The 19,677-nt window shown below is 55.2% G+C and overlaps 1 protein-coding gene across 1 annotated transcript; it reads right to left on the reverse strand.

The window, feature by feature from the left end:
- Positions 1-4,282: 4,282 nt before the first annotated feature.
- On the reverse strand, positions 4,283-9,458 carry LOC144248749 (uncharacterized). Its single transcript, XM_085565026.1, has 8 exons — positions 9,380-9,458; positions 8,901-8,938; positions 7,870-8,620; positions 7,584-7,647; positions 7,249-7,384; positions 5,583-5,692; positions 4,619-4,828; positions 4,283-4,322 (listed from the first exon to the last, which is right to left on the reverse strand). Exons 1-8 carry the CDS (start codon positions 9,456-9,458, stop codon positions 4,283-4,285), a joined length of 1,428 nt encoding a protein of 475 aa, XP_085421152.1.
- Positions 9,459-19,677: the final 10,219 nt, after the last annotated feature.

The following is a 19,677-nucleotide window of genomic DNA, read 5'->3' on the forward strand; positions in this document are numbered from 1 at the left end:
AATTTGGATGGGTTATAACAGTGGCTGTTGACATGGGTGTGTGTACTAAAAAGGAACTTTGGTTTCTTTCCATGTGATACTTTCTGTAGCATTTGTGACACGATCTTGCTGCTATCTCAGAAGGGAAAAGACAACAAATGAGAGACAGAAACAGGAATGACAGAGGTCTGGCATGGCTTATACCCCCACCTCCCCTGCCTGTGGGGCTGCTGCCCACAGCAGGTACGTGTGATCTTCTCGCTGGTGAGTACAGTGCTCAGTCCAGGCTTGCCCTCTGTTTCCCTTGTCACTCCTTTTTGCTGATTTTTCTATGCAAGTCCTTTTCAACACTCCTTTGGTGTGTTTTGGTGTTGCCCATTTTAGATGTGATAGTCCATTCCTCACGTTTCTTCACAAGTCCTCTGCCTCTGTTTCCCACTTTCTCTAACAACCTGAATACCACCTTCTTTCAACTACTCAGAAAGTCCTTTCTCTCACAATACCATTCAACACAATCCACCTCCCTCCAAGGAGATAAAGTAAAGCTCAAAAATAAACAATCTACATTATATATACTTCCATTAATCTACATTTACTCACTTTTATTTTTCACTCACTCTCACATACAAGGTACCTTTTACTTTCAAACAGTCTACATTACATATCTACACCCTGAGTGCTCATGGAATGTTAATCCATCAACCCAGCAGGTTTAATCCTGGATGTCTCTCAACCCAGCAGAATTTTAGGTGTTACTGTTTTCCAACCCCAGATCCCCTTGGATATTTTTAACCCTCAGTCCAGCTGTGTTGTCCAACCCCAGATCCCCTTGGGCATAACCTCAATCCGCAACCCTGAGTGCTCTTGGAATGCAAATCCCCCAAATCCTCCTCTGGAAGGAGCCCCCAGAAAACAAACCCCCACGGCTCCTCCCCACCCACCTGATTCGGGAAGAATTTTCTCTGAGAGAAGTGGAAAAGAACCTCTTTATTTAAAAAACAAAACACTCCCCAGCACTAAAAAAAAATGAACACCAGATGACAACAAAACTCTTTCACCACTCTGAAGAGATGACAAATCCAGAAAGTCTCTCCTGGGGGTGGTCGCCCGGGTCTGGGCGCTGGGGATTGCTCTGGGCACTGGGGATGGCTGCTGCAGATCACAGAGCGCAGGCTCCCAGTGCTCCTCGGTGTTCCCAGGTCCCAGTCCAAAGCAGGTTGGATGGTATTCAGAAGAAGGAAAGGGAAAGAAACAGTCCAGGGAAAGAATTGGACTGCCTAGTTAAACTAACTAACAGGAAAAAGCAAAGGCAAGAGTGGAAGCAAGAGCAAGCAAACAAAGCCAGCAAAAGCAAGCCAAGCCAGCCCGCACAAGCCTCTTGTGGAGAACAGACCATGGGGGGAGGTGAGCCAGCTGATAACAAGACAAAACAAACCTTCACTTTCTGAGTCAGTTCTGAGAGCACAGAACAGAATATCAAACATGAACAGAACCCACGATTGGGGATACAAACACCAGAACCTCACCCTGGGACACCTGGGTTTCCACATCAGCAGGAGACAGTTCCTGACAGTCGAAGGGTCAGCGGCAGGGTCCTCAGCACACCCGTTCCTTAAATGTTATCTGGCCATACAGACGGTTTTAGCTACTTCCACAAGTACTTTAAATCAACATTGGCTGTTTCACAAATACCTCTGAGTTATTACTGTCAGTTAGTTACAAAAATAAAAGCATTATTTATTATTTCACAACTACAGCTACTTCTGCAAAAGTTAACATTCTATTGCACAACACACGGCATCCACTTCAATATTTTGCAAAAGCCAAAACTAGTATGTATGTTTTTCACACTGTGCACAAACTAAACTATCATCCATGAATGATGTTCTGAGGATATGAGCTACACAGGGGCCAGGGCATTGGCAACAAAAAGCTGACAAATTATACTAAAGCAAAAGCAGTTAAAAGTGATTACAAACTGTACTGTATCAAAATCGTTGTGATTAAGAATAAGTTGCAGAAGTCAAGACATAAAAGCAAAAGCCACCAACTACATAGTTCTCTATAACAAACCCAGGGCAGGTGTTTCCCTTGCAGGGAGCACTGGGGCCTTCCCCGGGCCCCTTCTGCCCTCTGGCAGAGCCGGTGGCATTTTCCAGCACACGCAGTTTGTAACCAAGAGTCGGGTGCAGCCCAGAAGGCTCCGAGCGCCTCCTCCCAGGCTGACTCTGCAGATCCGAGGCTGCTCTGGGCTCTGCCAGGGCTCTGCTGGGGCTCAGCTCTGGGCCAGGCTGGGCCCGCTCTCCCCTCACATTGCTCCGGGCAGCCGAGTCACAGAGGGAGGAGGAAGGGACACCTCAAGGGAGTTGAGGTTTAAGAGAGTTTTTATTCAAAAAACTGCCATACCAAACAGGCTGTCATAAGAGCCGTAACAAACAGGCTGTCCTAACTACCATAACCAACTAGCACTGCTAACTACCATCACTAACTAGTTGTCCTAACTAACTACTGTAACTAAAAGCTGTCCTCCAGTGTTTCATCTCCTCCGCTGCTCCCTCAGTTGCTTTGCTGCGGTGATCAGAGGGGTCAGGCTGGAGAGAGGCTTGGCTGATGATAAAAATGGGTGCTGCCCAAAGGATAAAAAAGAAAGAAATGAACTGTTACTTTCCAGAGTCAACTTCCTCACAGGCTCTGTTGCAACAGGACAAAGGGAAATGGTCAGAAACTCAGGAGAGGGAAGCAGGCTCAGGTTAGATCTAAGGCAGAATCTTTTTGCCAGGAGAGTGGGGAAACACTGACAAAAGGTGCCCAGGGATGTGGGAGGTGCCTCCTCCCTGGGAACATCCAAGCTCAGGCCAGGCAGGGCTCTGAGCACCTGACCTGCCTGAAGGTGGCCCTGCTCCTTGTGGGGCACCAGGGGCAGATGCCCTCGAAAGGACCCTGCCAAGCCAAACCCGGCAAGGATTCTGCTTGCTTTGCGTGTGGAACGCAGTGAGGCTGGAGACTATCGGAGGGGCCCCAGCAGAAAACCCCTCCCTGGCACTGCTGCTTCCCCTCGGCCGCTCGGCATTCACCTGCAGCAGCTCCTGGGCAGACCAGCGCTGCTCCTCGTCCGGCTCCAGGCTGCACTCGAGGAAGTCCCGCAGCAGAGCCGACAGGCGCCGGGGCTCCTGCAGCTGCGGGGTCCCGTTGTGCCGGATCAGAGCGCGAGCCTGCAGGAAAAGCAAACTCAGCACTCTGCCAGCTTCCTTCCCACCCACAGGTGCTCACAGCGACCCCGGGTTCTCAGCCCCAGCTCCAGGAGCACTTTCCTCCCTGGCAGAGATGCTGCTCACAGCTCATTTTCCTGTGCCAACCAAAAAACCCAAACCCTGGTGCTGCCACAGCCATTGGAAAGAGCTGATGTACTTGCTTCAAATTTTCAGGTCATCCTTACAGACAGAAGAGCTGGAACAGCATAAATCCCAAAGCAAATTGTTGTTGGAGACTGCAGAATATTTGTCTGTGTTGAGGTTCAAGTGCTCTGGGAATTCCCTTCCCCAGGTGCAGAAACCTCCAGCTGCTGCTCCCAGTGCAGGGTCACCCTGTGCTCACAGGGCTCTGCAGCCCCTGGAGAATTTGCCTCTTACCATGGCCCTCGTTTCCTTGAAGTAAGGAGGTTCTCCTTCCACCATCTCAATGGTCACAATGCCAAAGGACCAGATGTCCACCTTGGGGCCATAAGGAGAACTGGTCACAACTTCTGGGGCCATCCAGTGAGCAGTGCCCACCATGGAGCTGCACCGGTCCTGCTCAGAGCTGAGCTGAGCACAGAGGCCAAAATCAGCTGAGGACAGAAACAAACACTGTCAAAGGCAGCTGGAATGAGGAAACCAAGCACCAAGACTCCCCATTCTCAGTCTGAGAATGGAGTAGTGAAGTGAGCTGGAAAAGTGCTCAGGGCTGTAGCCAAGGGAAGGTGGAACTGGACCCTTAAAGAAACCCTCAGCTTTCATGCAGTGGCTTTTACTGATTCCCTTGAATCTTTAGATTCCAACTCTTGCCCCTCTGGCAGGGCCATACCCAGAGCAAAGCCACCCCTGGCACCCTGCTGCTCTCCGGAGCTCTCTGCAGGGGCAGCCGCTCTCAGCTGGCAGCAGGGGCCGGGCAGTGCCCCCAGCAGCCCTTGTGGGGCTCTGGCCGGCACTGGGAAGCAGCCCCACAGCCGCACCCGGGAGCGCCGTGCCTGGCCAGGAACACCCACCCAGCTTGACAGAGCCGGCCATGCCCAGGAGGATGTTGGAGCTCTTCAGATCTCTGTGGATCACCTGGTTCGCATGGAGGAAATCCAGGCCCTGCAGGCACTGAGAGAGAACAAGAAACACCAGGACAAAAACCAATGGCCGGAATCTATCACACAAGAAAGGACAGGTCCGAATTCTGCCAGTAGCAGCTTTGCTGTGACAGGCCAGGAGTGCAGAGCAGACAGGCTCCAGGCAAACGGTTCAGGGCAAAGCTGAGAACAGCACATCAAATCCAGAACAGACAGAGAGTGCCACAACAGCAGGAAAGAGAGCAAGAACAGAGCAGAAGTGCAGCAATACTGGCAGGCCATTCACTGCAGAGGCTCTTTCTTCTCCAGCTCATGAAACCAACAAACAGAGCCCTGAGCATGGAGCCACTCCTGTTCTCACGCCTGTATGGAAGGACCATCGTGTCCAAGCCGTGGCAGCCACAGGCAGAATCCCTCACCTCCCGACTGACAGCTGCCATCTCTCCTTCAGCCATGCGTGTCTGTCTGACAACGTCCTGCAAAGTTCCTCCATCCATGTATTCCATCACCAGCCAGAGATCTCCGCCAACAAGGAAGCTGGAAGAGGAAAGCAGTGGCATGGAGTTGAATGTGCAGTGCTCAATTCCCCCATGGAAAAGCCTGGAGTGGAGTTTTGTTTCCAGGTCACTTGTCCATGAGGACAGAATCCCATGGAGAGACATTCCTGCAAGGCTGCAGAGTCCTTGGAATCTGCACAGTCTAAAGGAAGAGACACCTGTGAGAAAGGAGAGTCCTTAGATGGCAAGCAGGTGAAAAATGCAGTTTAGCAACAGCCCAGATCAGTGTGGAACCACAACACTGGCCCCCAGCTGGTTCAGCTTCTGAGCTCATCAGTTCCACCATTCCCTGCAGAACAAGGCAACACAACTCCCAGGGTTATCCAGGGGAGGAGGCTGTGCAGCACTTGGGACAAAAGCAATCAGAAAACCTTTCAGAAAGTCCCTTCAGAAACAGGCAAGGCCAGTGCAAAATGGGCAAATGAGGCATTTCTGGAAACAAGGACCTGGTCTTCCTGGCATCCGCAGCAATGGAAAAGGGCTGGGAAGAAGAAACCAAGGGAAATAATTTCTGCTGTGGTTTATCAGCACTTGTTGTAAGACACAGAAAACAGGGTCAGCTTGAAGGAAAAACCAAACCAAAGCAACCAAAGCACACGGAGGGAGCGAACTGCCAGGCTGTTGTTTTGGGAAGATACGGCTGGGTCAGGCATTTTCAAAACAGGCTACAGACTACAGGTGCCAGGAAAGGTTAAGGCAGGGCCCGTGCACGGGGTGAGGCCTGGAGCACTCACCTGTCCAAAGAGTTGACAATGTTGGGGTTCTTCTTGTCCTTCAGGAGCAGGAGCTCATTCACAGCGCGTTCCCCGTTCTGCCCTCTGAGACTCATTTTCTTTATGGCCACCTGAGGGGACATTGCAGACCTTTAACTGGAGGAGTCTGTGGCAGGAGGCCACAGCCAACACGGGGCGAGGCTTTTTGGAGCGACGGAGCCGGGCTGTGCCAAACTGCCCTGGGATGGGCACCAGAACTCAGCAAGGGCCACTCCCACAGCCCATTGCTCTGCTCGCTGGGGCTGCTTACAGGACACATGGCCAGAGACATTTGGCCTTGCAAGCTCTGCAGAAATGGCCCCTCAGCTGTCAGCCTCCCAGCTCTAACCACATTCTCTGCACCTACAGTCTTCTCAAATGGCCTCAACACTCTCATTATTATTCAAATACATTTTGCAAGCAGGAGGTAATTCTGGTTCTGTGAAAACAGAGCAAAACAGCCGGGAACCCTTTAGCAATTGCATGGGATTTGGTCATGATTTCAGATGCAGCTGCTCTGTTTGGGATTGCACAACAAAGCAAACACACACATCCATTGCTCAGGTGATCCCTGTCACAGGCTGTCACTGACCCCAGACCCAAACACAACTGCAGGGTTTAGGAGAGAGCTTTGCTCTGGACATCCATCTTCTCATTTCTGTCCCTCTCTCTCTGTGGACAGCTGAAGTGGAACTAAAGTCCCAAATTGAGCCCAAGCAGGATCTCACCCTAATTAGGCCTTGAGGTACCCTTTGAAGATGAAAGGCAGGATGGAAAAACTGCTAAATAGTGTTCCTGTCTGCGGCTGGGGTGAAGATAAATTGGGCCTCAGTCTCCAACACTGATCCATTCACACTTTTAGATATGAAGAGCAAGCCAGCATGTCCTGCTCTGACAGACACTGCTGCCCTCCTTGCATCCCTTTGGGCACTCCAGAAGGACTGAGTGTGTCCCAGCTGTGCTCTGCAGGCTGACACTGCTCTGCCTTCAGAGGAGCAGCCTGTGCAGGAAAGCTCTGCTGGCCCCCAGAGCTGCAGCCACAGCTCCCAGCAGAGGGGAGAGCCCTGGAGAGCTGCCAGACGTGCTGGGCGTGTTGGCACTGACCTCTCCTCCAGTGGCCCTGTCGAGTCCTTTGGAAACGGTTCCGAAAGCCCTGGAGACAAAACAGCAGAGAAGAAAGAAGCAGTGCTTGAGGCCCTGGGAGTGAAAGCTAACCCAGACAGGAGATCTCTGCTGCCTGCAGCGCTCACAAACACCTGGGTGCATCGACCCTTGCAACAACAGCGCAGCAGCCACCAGCCCTCTGCCATGCCAGGTGTGCAAGAGAAAACTGAGACCCAACACGAAGGAATTGGGCTGGAGCAAATCCCAAATGTCCATGCTGAATTGCTTTAGTTCAAAACCTGAGGTGAGCAATGGGTGTCTAAAGAACTGGAAAAGAATGCATTTCATCCTTTTCCATTTCCTGCCTAAGACCTGCAGGATCCACAAGGGCCCTGCCATCAGGCAGGTGATGCATTTTCCCCCAGAGTGCACCAGCTCTGTGTCTGTTCCTGAATGTATGGGCTCTACGAGTTGTGCTAGAATAGAGCACTCATTAGTTCATCTCTGGTTCCTGTTTCTAAACCTTTAGGTTGTTAATTCTGACCGGAAGATATTTTATGAAGTAAAATATTTGAAAGAAATCTCCTTGAGAGATGTTGTCTGACAGTCTCCAGATGGTGAGTGGCTCTTTTAGGCAATCCAGTTCCAGACACAGAAGATCTTCCAGGTCCTGCTCCTTGCTGCAGGCAGGACACTGCCAGCTTCAGGGGCCTGTGACGGCTCCTTCTGACCACAGTTCTCAATTCTGATCAGGACTGAGAGACAGCAGGATGGCACCCCAGTGTCTGAAGGTGTTTGGAGCTCTCCTGACTTCTCCCTTGATCCTGCACCAGCACAGCCCCTGGGCTGCATGTGCAGAAGTAGCTGCCGTGCACTTACCCTTGGCCAATCTGCTCCACTTCCAGGTATTTCTCGGCAGGCTCCGCCACGCTCACGATGTTCCCTGAAAGAAACCACGTGGAAGAGGCTCCCTCCCAGAGCCAGACCCCGCCAGAGCAGAGCCAGAATGCAGCCCCACTCCCTGGGGCCGTGAGCCCCTTGGTCTCAGCTGGGGAAGGACAATAAATGCCCCTGTGACATTCAGCTGCAGAGCAACGCTGGCTGCAGCTGATGCCAAGACACGCACACAGCCCCTGCTCTGAACACAGGAACAGAGCAGACGTACTCAGCTGCACCAGGCACCACTCCCCTCTCCCCTCTGGCTGCAGGGCTGTGCTGCTGTCAGAACCTTCAGCCCAGGATCCCACAGCGGAGGGAGGTTCCGTGTCCTCTTCCCAAGCACAGGGAGGTTCAGTGTCCTCTTCCCAAGCACAGGGAGGTTCTGGGTCCTCTTCCCAAAATGCTGCAGGTTCGCCATCATCTTTCCAAGCCAGGGGATGTTCACTGTCCTCTTCCCATGCTGGGAGAAGTTCAGCCTCCTCTTCCCAAGGCACAGGATGTCCTCTGTCCTCATCCCACAGCGGGAGATGTCCTCTGTCCTCATCCCACACCATGGGGGCTTGGCCATCCTCGTCCTGCACCAGGGGACATCCACTGCCCTCGTCCCACGCCGGGAGATGTCCACTGTCCTTGTCCCACGCCGCGGGAGCCTCGCTGCTGTATTCCCACAGCGCGGGATGTTCGCCCTTGTCTCCCAGAGCAGCGGGAAGTTCACTGTCATTTCCCGGCACCGAGGGAAGTTCACCAGCGTCCTCCAGAACAGCGGGGAGCTCACCGCTGTCTTCCTCCTCTTTGGCCTCCTCTTTGGGAGCAGAGGGAGCCAGAGGAGGGGCTGGTGCTGCTTTTGTGCCCTGTGGACAGATGGCAGCGTGAGGGACGGGAAGTTCTATCTCAGTGATCACCTTATTTACCTTCAGCTGCACATCCAGCTGCACAAAGCAGAAATTGGGTTTGGAGTCCTTCAAACTAACAATGGGCTAAAGTCGACATTGCCACTTATTGTTGGGAATTCCATATTCCACCGTGGCTAAAGCCAGCAAGCAATCCTCTGCCTGCAAAACCAGACCTGCAGCTCTTCAAAAGCTCAGCAGCAGAAAAGGAGAAATCTGCTGGGGATCCCTTTGCTGCTGCTGCTGCTGCTGCAAAGACTCTGACAGGAACTTTCCTTCAGCCTCCTAAGCTGGCACTCAGCTGCCACACGCCGAGCTCACAGCTTGCTGCACAATTCCAAACACCAAAGGTTCCTTTCTCACTCACCGGAGGAGGAGCTGCTCGGAATCCACACATGAGGTGCCCTGCAACAGGAGAGGGAACATGAACCAGATGCTGTCAGGAAAAAACTGCCTGTGGTGGGAAATGCCACAGTGCAAGGCAACCCCGAGAGAGCATTTTGCTTTCCCAGCGTCCCTCCAGGAGCCACAGTCCCTTCCCACAGCAAGAGAACAGCACAAAATGCTGGGCTGGGTCAGTTCTTGGCTGGACAGGGAGTTCCCGGCTCTGCTGCCACAGACTCCCCGCTAGAGGGAACAGAACCCCCCAGGGCTCATTGCAAATGCTGTGCACGCCCCGCTGGCTGCAGACACCCCCTTTTTCAGCTGCAGCTGCTGGCAGGAGCTCTCCCAAAGCAATGGTGCCTTCATGGCCATTTGGTTACAAAGTCAGCTCGGGTCCAGAGGAAGAACAGAAAGCACACAGCAAGCCCAAAGCCACAGCACCGAGAGAAAACCTCGACTTACGTGCCAAGTGGGTTAAAAAATATCCCGAATAAGCCACAGAGTACAGCGTGCAAACTGCAGCAGCCACGTGCTGGATCATTTTGGCTGCGCTGCACACGTCTGCAGACTGCAGCCCTGCAAGCACACAAGGACACCCGTCAGGGCTGGGCTGGTGCTGAGAATGCCTCGGGCAGGAGGATCCTCCGGCAGGGAGCAGTGCCCAGAGCCACTGGGGACACTGAGGCCTCCGTGTCCCACAGCCACGGGAGCACCTCGGGGACGTGGCAGTGCTCCTGTGACATCACAGCAGCAGCTCACGCAGAAACCGCCCGGAAGGTTCTCCTGGGTCACAAAGGAGCACAAAGAACCCTCCCAGGGCACAGCCTATTGCCCAAAGGCTCCAGGAGGAGCTCTGAAAATGCAGCAAACAGGGACACCCCAAAGCCCAGCCTGAACACTGAGGAGGAACAAGGACGGGAGCACAGCAGAGGAAACAGGACCTTTAGTCACCGCTACTTCTGACTAAAGCCAGCAAGCCGTGTTCCCGCTGGGATCTTTGTTCTCGCTCTAAAAACAAGCAAGGTGCTGCACTCGAAATATACAGAAGGCAGGAACTGGGCAGGAGGTGGGATTAGGAAGGAGGAGGAGGAAGATGAGGATGAGGAGCAGGAAAAGGAGGAGAAACAGGAGGTTCCAGTGCCCCCTGAGGCCGCAGCACCCTTGGCCCCGGGACCATCGCCCCCAGCTCATCCTGCAGGTGAGAGGGGAGGGGGAGCTTGTCCCAGATATATCGGGGAGTCTCTGAGAGGGTTTTTTATTGGGGTGTGTTTGGAGCTTGCAGATTGTGGAATTGAGCCCCAGATGTTGTCTGGGAGGCCCAAATATACCCTGGGAGGTTTTTTTCTCTGTGTGTGTGTAGGTTTGGATCTTGCAGGACCGCAAAGCTGAGCCCCTTGGGGGATCTTTGGGAGTCCACGTGGCCATTGCCCAGTGTCACCAGGGGGAGGACATTGGTCCTGGGGACCCCCGGGGGAGCAGAGGAGGGGAACCCCTGGGACCCCCGGAGTGGGGAGAGCAGAGAGGGGCGATCCTGGAGCTGGGGGACCCCCGGCTGGCTGGAAAGGGGGGGAGCCTGGAGAGGAGGAACCCCTGGGACACCTGGGATCTCAGAGTAGAGCATCAGGGGAAAAGGGACCCCATGGAGCCCCAACAGCCCCTGGATCATCCCTAAGCAGGACACCTGAGAAGCGGGAACCCCTGGAGCCATTGGACCCCCATCATCCCAAGGAAAGGAAACCTCTGGAACCCCAAAAGTGGAGAGATCAGAGATAGGGAACTCCTGGGAGTGTTGTTTTGGGCTGAACCTTGAGACTGTGGAGATTTTCATGGACACAAGAGTCCTACTGAGTTCTAGGGATGGACTTGGGCAGGAGGAGCCTCCAGTCCAAGGTGCTCGCCTCTTGTTTTTTCCCCAAACCAGGATTTGTCATTCCCTGGGTGTGGCTGGATGGAGGAGGAGGAAAAGCCCCGGAGATGCTGCAGGAGGAGGAGCTGCAAACCCAGCCCAGGGAGCTGCAGGGAGGAAAGAGCCCCCCTGAGCCAGGAAGGCGGGCGGAGATCCAGCCGGAGCTCGGAGCTGGTGGAGAAGCCTCATGGCAGGGAGAAGTCCCACAAGTGCTTGGAATGTGGGCAGGGTTTCAGCTGGAACTCCCACCTGATGGAACACCAGAGGATCCACACTGGGGAGAGGCCCTACGAGTGTGGGGAGTGTGGGAAGAGCTTCAGTGGGACCTCCGACCTCACCAAGCACCACAGGATCCACACTGGGGAACGGCCCTATGAGTGCTTGGAATGTCAGAAGAGTTTCAGGTGGAATTCAGAGATCATCACTCACCAGCACTTCCACACCAGGGAGGCCCTGCGGGTGTCCTGAGTGGGGGCAGAGCTTCGTGCGCTGCTCCAGCTCCATCCCCATGGGAGGATCCGGGCTGGACGATCCCCAGTTGTTGCAGCCTGAGCTGCTACAAGGAGAGTCCACGGTAAAGAAGCAGAAAAGGCCTTTGCATGGTATCCACAGATGTCTGAATCAGCCATGCCGTGAGATGTTCAGGGTTTTCCCCAGCACGCCCATCCCCCTGCTCCAACTCTCAGCTCTCCCTGTCCTGAGGAGTCGGGGTGGGGGTGACCCTGGTCCCTGGGCAGTACAAAGATGAGGCCCAGTCAGGGAACAGGGAGGGAGTGGCCCAGGGACACAGGAACAGACACAGGAACAGGGCAAGGAGCAAACAGAGTCCAACAGCCCCTTGAGGGAAGCCTCCCGCATCTCCCCAAACCAGGGAAATGCCCCCCAGGATCCCCACAATTCCCCTTTTTATATTATTAAGAAAGCTTCTCTGGAGGATCAACTGATTCAACACAAAATGACAAAATCAATCAAAAGCGCTCATACGACAATTTTCAAAATGCAAACAATTCTGAGTCTCTAATGTCCAAATAGATTTTCTTAGAGCTGGCAGGAGGGATGTGGGGTTTTCTTAGTCCGGTTTATCAGGAGATGGAATCAGGAGCCTTCAGTAGGGACTGGTTCTCTGGCCCCTGTGGCAGTGCTGCTGGCTGTGACAGACTCTGTACGAGGTAATGTAGGTGGTGGTGTGCCTGTTGGAAACTCCAAATAGAAATCATTACTTTTTAAGAAAAAGATGGTTAATTTAGGAAAACTTTCCTTTCTTCCCCCCCAATTACACTCCTTCAGGTATTATGAAGGAACTCTGGGGAAAGGGACTAGTGGAGGGAGGCCATGGAAAAGGGGAAAAGGAGGTAGGAATTTGTGGGAACATAAAAAAGGGGTAATAGGACAAGGGAAAGGAAACAGGGAAAGTGGGAGGGGGGCAGGGAGGCCACAGGAATTGGGGAAGGGTATTAGAAGAAGTGGGACTTATCAGACAGGAAAGTTGTTTTGATATGGAGGTGGAGTCTTGGATGGAAGGTGGCTTATCGGTGTTCTGTGCTCTTTCAGCTTTTGGGCTGTTGCTGGGATTTGGCTGCTGGTTTTGGGTTTAATTTCCCCGGTAGGAGTGTGGAGGACTTCCATGACATGGGTAATATTTCGCAGGTTTGCAGTTTGGTGCATGTTTGCTACCTTGCACTGGAACTCCACCAGGTCCTGTCACATCTGCTGCTTGGGGGCTTTTTCTTCCTTGTATTATATTAAATTCCACAATTTCTACATCTCCTAGACTGTGGAGTTATTTCCTGGGGTTATTCTTTTTTATAGCAGTCTGTTGAACAAACACATCTTGTTTGTTATCATTCAGGGTTATGAAACCGTATCTGTTTTTGACATTGAACCATTTCCTGTCCCCAGAACGTTCATGGCAAGGACTTTTTCACCTTGGCCAGCGGGTTTGCGTGTGTGTTGGTGATGCTGGACGTGGCGCCGGTGCTGGGGCGCTGCCGTGCGGGGCTCGTCCCGCTCCCGGCGCTGGCGGCCGCGCCGAGGCTCGGCCCCTTCTCCTTCCCGGGCTCTGTCCCGGCCGGTGCCCGCGGACACTGCGGGCGCAGGAGCTCCGGAGCAGCAGCGGGGTGGGGGCGGCAGTTTCGCCCCAGGACTGCGGTTCTGAGCCGCCCCCGGCGGGGCTGCCCGCCCGCCGGCCTCGCCCGCCCGCCCTCGGCCCCGGGGCCGCGGCTGCCGCTCGTTGTCTCCGTGCGGGACCGCGCCGCGCTCCCCGCCCGTTTCCCGGACGCTGCGAGGGCTGATCATTTCTAGGTGTTCTGGAGAGGGCAGCGAGGTCAGTTAAAGTGCACAGGAGGCCAGTGAGGGCAGTTTGCTTGGAAATGGCCGAACTGGCCACAGTTCAAGCACCTCACGTTGTTAATGGGCACCACTGCCTCCCCCACCCCTTTGCTCATGGCCAGGGCTAAAGCAGTTTCTGAAGAAGAGGCCTTAGTGCAGGTGTCGACCATCTGTGGGATGAGTGGCTCTGGATCTTGGGGAAGAGCTCCGAGAAGCTTTTTGGTTTCCGGGTTGGCGTTAGACATTGCCATTTTTCCCAGGAGTTCATCCCTGGCCTCTACATTATCAATTTGGCGATCAATGGCCTCTGGGAGGTGGTCAACAAACTTAACAAATGTCTCTTCAACCCCCTGATGGATTGAAGAAAAGTTTTGGACAAGGGTGGTTCCATCAGGGATTTTTAAAAGAGCAGTCTTTGCAGCAGATTTGATGTCATCTAAGACATTGTTGGGCAGCATGACCTCATCCTCTGGTCTGCTAAATTCCCCCTCTCCTGCCAAAGCCTCAAGGCCTTTCTGGCCTTCGTTAAAACTTCACTCAAGTCATACTTGGATAGGATTGGCTTTAAAAGTTTTTTCCACTGCAATAGTGCAGTGGTAATGTAATGGAAGGCATGGGGAATTAAGGTATGTCCTGTGAAAGTTTAGTCCAATACATTTTTAAAATATGGAGAATTGCGGCCATAGTCTCTGGCCGCTTTTCTCAACTCCTTCCCCTCAGTGTGAGGAATCCGCTCCCATCGCGGCTCCTTTCCCCGTTTAATGACGACAGGCGCCGCAAGGCAATCGAGATCTCTCACCAAGTCCAGGTCCCCATCCCGCAGGGCTCCTCCCTGATCCGTGTCCAGCCTCCTCCCGGCCTGTTGTTACTGCCGGGGTGCCGCCGTCCTCATCCTCTTCGGAAGGTGGGTCGGGGCGGGCTGGAGCGCGCAGCCTCCGGCGGAGCGGTGGGGCCCGGTGACTCGGGGCCTGCAGGCCAGCATGGCGGGCTTCCAGCCAGGCCCGCGTTCGGTTCCGCGGCGTGGGAACCGGGATGGGCTGGAGAAGGAGGGAACCACCCTCAAGGGCCCACTCGGGGATGTGGGCAGGGGACAGAAGGGGCTGGTCCCGACGGTGACACCATCGACGCAGCTGCGAGCGCAGGGGAGGGACCCGAGGCGGGGCTGTACAACTGACATTCCTGGAGCTGGGGACCAAACTGGGGACAGGGCAGTCGGGGACAAGGGAGCGGGGAAGGCTCTGCTGGAGTGGCCAGGGCCAGCCCGAGAGAGGGACTGAGTGGGGCAGGAGGCAGCAGGGAGTAGGTGACAGCCCTGTACCCGTGGGCAGGGTCTGGCTCCCATCCCACCCATAGGGGAAGCAGGGTTAGGATCAGGGAGGGAGGAACACAGGGAAGAAGAACCAGGGACCCAACTTTCTCCCTTAGGCTTTACTAATTTAAAAATCAAATTGAAAATAGGATTAAACTTGCCCACTTTATAATTCCCCCCCACTTGTATATCATAAATGCATCACCAAGCTTTCCCCCAGAACGAAACTGACAAAACATCTTCCTGGGAAGCCTCAGGAAAGTGCTCAAACAAAAACCGAACAAAAGTTTTTTAAATGAAACATTCCCTAGTACTAAGGTTGCTTTAATCTGAATATAAATCTCTCATTGAGCTGGGGATAAATGATTGTCCATGTTTCCCAAACAACCCAAAATTCCCCCCCACGAGGCAAAAGGATGAACTTAAGATAAATGTGTTCATGTGTAGTGCTCTCCCCCGGGCACCTGGCAGCCCACGCTGCGAGTACTCACCAATGCGAGGGACACAAAGGAAAAGCGAAACCTCGAGGGGGCTGGTGGGCTCCTGCCGGTCCTTTGGATTCTGAAAGCTTCCCTTCCAAAGCGGCAGCCTTTCCTCAGAATTCCAAAGGGGTGCCGACAGGCCAGGAGAAACAGTCCTCACAAAGCGAAGGAAGAAGCTGGTCCCAAACGACGCTTGAATTCCCAAAGATCCCGGATCCGATGACCTTCAGGAGACGCTCTCCGGGACTGGACAACTGCCCAAGGTCCCTGTTCTGGGAGCCATTTGTTCCAGCCTGAACTGCTACGAGGAGAGTGCAGGGTAAAGAAGCAGAAAAGGCCTTTGCATGGTATCCACAGATACCACGGGACAGATACTCCAGGGACAGCAGCCAGGTACTGCAACAGCGACCCGCACGTTATGGAGCAAAGAAGGACTGCGGTGGGCTGGCTCTGCCGGTACAACCACGAGTATCTCAGGCCGTTCCTCACGGAGCGCCGAGGTGAGCGTGGGGCACAGCGTGTCCCCTCGAGCCCTGCTCTGGCAATGACCCTGAGGCCCCTCAAAACCTCCCTGGGAATCGCCCCAGAGCCCTCAGCCCTCCTTGTGCCCATCCCCGAGACCTTCTGTCCCTGCCACTGACCCCCGTGGCTCTCCCAGTCCATCCCAGTCTCTCCCAGTGCCTCCCGGCTGTCCATCTCAGCCTGGCGTGGCGCTGCCGCCCCTCAGCCAATCAGAGCGCGAGTCTCTGATGACTCATCAGTTGCCAGGCAGACCCGCAGCGCCGCGTGCCCCGCACTGGACTCGGCCTCCCAGTGCCGCGCGCTTCATTCCCAGTTCCTCCCAGTGCCGCCCCAGTCCCTCCCACTCCTTCCCAGCCCATTCCCAGTTCCTCCCAGTGCCGCCCCAGTCCCTCCCACTCCTTCCCAGCCCATTCCCGGTTCCTCCCCAGTTCACTCCGAGATCTCCACCCTCTCCGAGTGCCCCCCATCCCCTCCCCTCTCTCTGAGTATCATCCCAGTCTTTCCCAGTTCATTCCAAGTCCCTCTCAGTCCATTCCCAGTCTGCCCCAAGGCCACACCACCCCTCCCCTCTCTCTCCCAGCTCCCCCCAGCTGATCCCAGTGTGTCCCCGCTCTCTCCCAGTGACCCCCAGCGTGTCCATCTCGCTGGTGCCCTCGAGCTCCTAGCCCAGCCCCGGCCACCTGCTCTGCTCCTTGGTGGATTTCTACCCGGCCCACACCCAGCTGAGGTGGTTCCAGGGCCAGCAGGAGCTCTCTGTGGTGGCCACCGACATGGTCCCCAACTGGGACTGGACCCACCAGCTCCTGGTGCTGCTGGAAACCCCAACCCGGGCCGGGCTCACCTCCACCTGCCAGGTGCAGCACGTCAGCCTGGAGCACCCCTTGAGCCAGCACTGGGATACAGGGGAGGAATTGGGGGCACTGGGAGAGCCATTGGGATGTGCTGGGAGCAACTGGGAGGGAGTAGGAGAGAGCCTGATTTCAACTGGGAGAGGAGGTTGTGGGTTTGGAAGGGCTAAGAAGGGGTTTGAAGGATACCGGGGAGGGTGGGAAGGGATTCTGGGGGTCCTGGTGGACACTGGGAGGGAGTTTGGGTGTGCTGGGTATGACTGGGAGGGATGTGAGTGAGCCTGGAGGAGCTGGATGGAGATTGGGGATGGAAGAGCAGAGATTGGGACAAGGTTGGTTGTGCTGGGAAGAGACTGGGAGGGGTCTGGATGAACCCTGGTGGGGCTGGGAAGGGAATGAGAGAGAGTTTGGGGGTCCTGGAGCAGTGGGGGGCAACTGGAAGGAGGCTGTGGGATACTGAGAGGGACAGGAGGGGCTTTGGTGGGTCCTGGGAAGGTGAGGAAGGGATCAAGAGGGAGGTTTCAGGGGTCCTGAGTAGGTTGGGAGCAACCAGGAGGGTGCTTGGAGGGGCCTGGGTGCCTGTGAGAGTTTCTGGGGGGTCCTGACCCCTGCGGAGACCCCAGAGATGCTGCTGGATGCTGCCACAGCAAGATGCTGGCAGGAACTGGAGACTCCGAGTTGGGCTTCATCTTCCTGGCACTGGGGATCTGGTTCTACCTGCACAAGAAAGGGGGGTCCCGTGAGTCGTATCCCACCTCCCCCAGAATGTGAATGGTCCCCCCGGGGACCCCAGCCCGGTGTCACCCCCTTTACTCTGCCCACAGAGCTCCTGAGCCACTGGCAGTGAAAGCCCCTCCCCGTGGCCCCGGACCCGGCCGGGATCCCCGCTCCATCCCCACGCTGATGTTGGGGGGGTCGAGTGTCCCCCAGCCCTGCTGTCACTCTGCCCCTGCCCCCTGCTCCCAGTGTTCCCAGTAAAGCTTCCCAGTTAAACCCAGCCCAGTTCATGGGGGCACTGGGGAGGGACTTGGGGGGACCCCACGGCGGGGCCGGCTCTGGGCAGGGAGGGCGGGTCCAGGTGGGGAACACTGCCTGCTGCGGGTCTGCCCGGCAACTGGTGAGTCATCAGCCCCGCTCTCGCTGATTGGCTGACTCTTCTCCACCGCGTTCTCTCATTGGCTGAGGAGAGGCCCGGCAGTGCAGAGAAGGAACGGGAGAGATCCCGCCCCGAGCACCGGCACGGGGACAACAGACCCAGCCTGGGCACAGGGAGGGAATTTATTACCAACCAAACCACGGCAGCACCAGGAGAAGGGAAAGAAATCCCTCCAGCACCTTCCCCCACCCAACGGGGATCACCCACAACAGGGTTATCCACCATGGAGAGACGGGGACATCCGAGTTTAGACCAAAGCCAATTTTACTGAGTGTACCAGGTGTTTATACAGGGATTGACTTGTATGGGGCTTATAGAGGGCTCTGTTTTTGGTAACAATTTCCCATTGGTTACACATTCTTCATGACATCACATCACCTGGTAACATTACCTTATCAAAAAGTCTCACACCATATTGCCTGGTCAGTGTTCTTGCCAAGGGAGACTTAAAACTGTGTCTGTGTCTCCCACAGTTTCTGCTCAGTCAGGCCTCAGATATCGGGCCCCTTGGTCAGCTCCATTGCTTTACTCTCTGTTTTATTCCCCATACGGGGGCACCAGGGCTCTGCCCAACAGGGGTCACTGGGGATCATCCAGCCCGGATCCTCCCATGGGGGATGGAGCTGCAGCAGCTCACCAAGCTCTTCCCTTACTCTCTTCCCTCACTCCAAGCTCTTCCCTCACTCGGGGCACTCAGTGGTGCCTCCGTTGGTGCTGGGTCAAGTCTGAGCTCCTGGAGAAGCTCTTCCCACACTTCCCACACTCGTAGGGCCTCTCCCCAGTGTGGATGCGCCGGTGCACGGTGAGGCTGGAGTTTTGCTTGAAGCCCTTCCCGCAGTCGGGGCAGCGGAAGGGACTCTCCTCTGTGTGAATCCGCTCATGAAGGAGGAGATTGGAGCTGGTATGAAACCTCTTCCCACACTGGGGACACTTGTAGGGCCTCTCCCCAGTGTGGATGCGCTGGTGTGCTTTCAGTTGGGATCTCCACCCAAAGCTCTTCCCACATTCCAAGCACTCATAGGGCCGTTCCCCAGTGTGGATCACCTGGTGTTCGAACAGGCTAGACCTCTGTATGAAGCTCTTCCGACACTTCCCACACTCGTAGGGCCTCTCCCCGGTGTTGATGCGCCGGTGCACGGTGAGGTCAGAGCCTTGGTTGAAGCCCTTCCCGCAGTCGGGGCAGCAGAAGGGCCTCTCATCTGTGTGACTCCGCTCATGAAGGAGGAGATTGGAGCTTCTCTGAAACCTCTTCCCACACTCCCCACACTCGTAGGGCCGTTCCCCAGTGTGGATCCTCTGGTGCCGGATGAGGCTGGAGCTCCACCTGAAACCCTTCCCACATTCCAAGCACTTGTGGGGCTTCTCCCTGCCATGAGGCTTCTCCACCAGCTCCGAGCTCTGGGTGGATCTCTGCCCACCTTCCTGGCTCAGGGGGGCTCTTTCCTCCCCGAAGCTCCCTGGGCTGGGTTTGCAGCTCCTCCTCCTGCAGCATCTCCAGGGCTTTTCCTCCTCCTCCATCCAGCCACACCCTGGAAATGACAAATCCTGGTTAGAGGGAAAAACAAGAGAAGAGCTGCTTGGACTGGAGGTTCCGCCTTGCCCAAGTCCATCCCTGGAAGTCATTGGGAATCTTGTATCTGTAAGAACCTCCAAAACACCAAGATTCAGCCCAAAAGTCCCACAAACTTCAAGACACAAATCAAAAACTCCCTGAACATCACAAGTCAGCAAAAACCTCCTCTACAAGATAAAGATTCAGTTCCCACATAAAACCAAAGCACCAACATTTAGCCCAAGAAAGCTCAGAAACACCAAGATTCACCCCGTGAAAATTGTGGATCCCCCTCCACAGTCACCTGCTGCATGTGGGGGGAGCAGCGCTCCTGGGGCTGGGGGGAGGCTGCAGACACAGGGAGGGGTGGAACCTTCTGCTGCTTCCTCTTTCTGCTCGTCCTCCTCCTCCTGTGTCTCTACTCTTCCTCACACTCTTCTTCCTCCTGCTATTCCTCCTTCTCCTGCACAATCCCACCTTCTCCTGCCACCTGCATCGTTTGACCATTCTGTTCCTCAAGCCTGCTTCTCCTTCCCTTCTCCTCCTGCCCCCAGGCCCAGCACCCACTGCCGGCTCCCTCTTCCCCCCAGCCCCACAGCATCCCAGCGCAGGGGCAGGGATGGAGCTGGGGCAGGTCGGGCTGGGGCAGCGCTGGGC

This window comes from Lonchura striata, chromosome 35 (assembly GCF_050655825.1).
Source record: "Lonchura striata isolate lonStrDom1 chromosome 35, ASM5065582v1, whole genome shotgun sequence".
In the NCBI taxonomy this organism is placed as follows: Eukaryota; Metazoa; Chordata; class Aves; order Passeriformes; family Estrildidae; genus Lonchura; species Lonchura striata.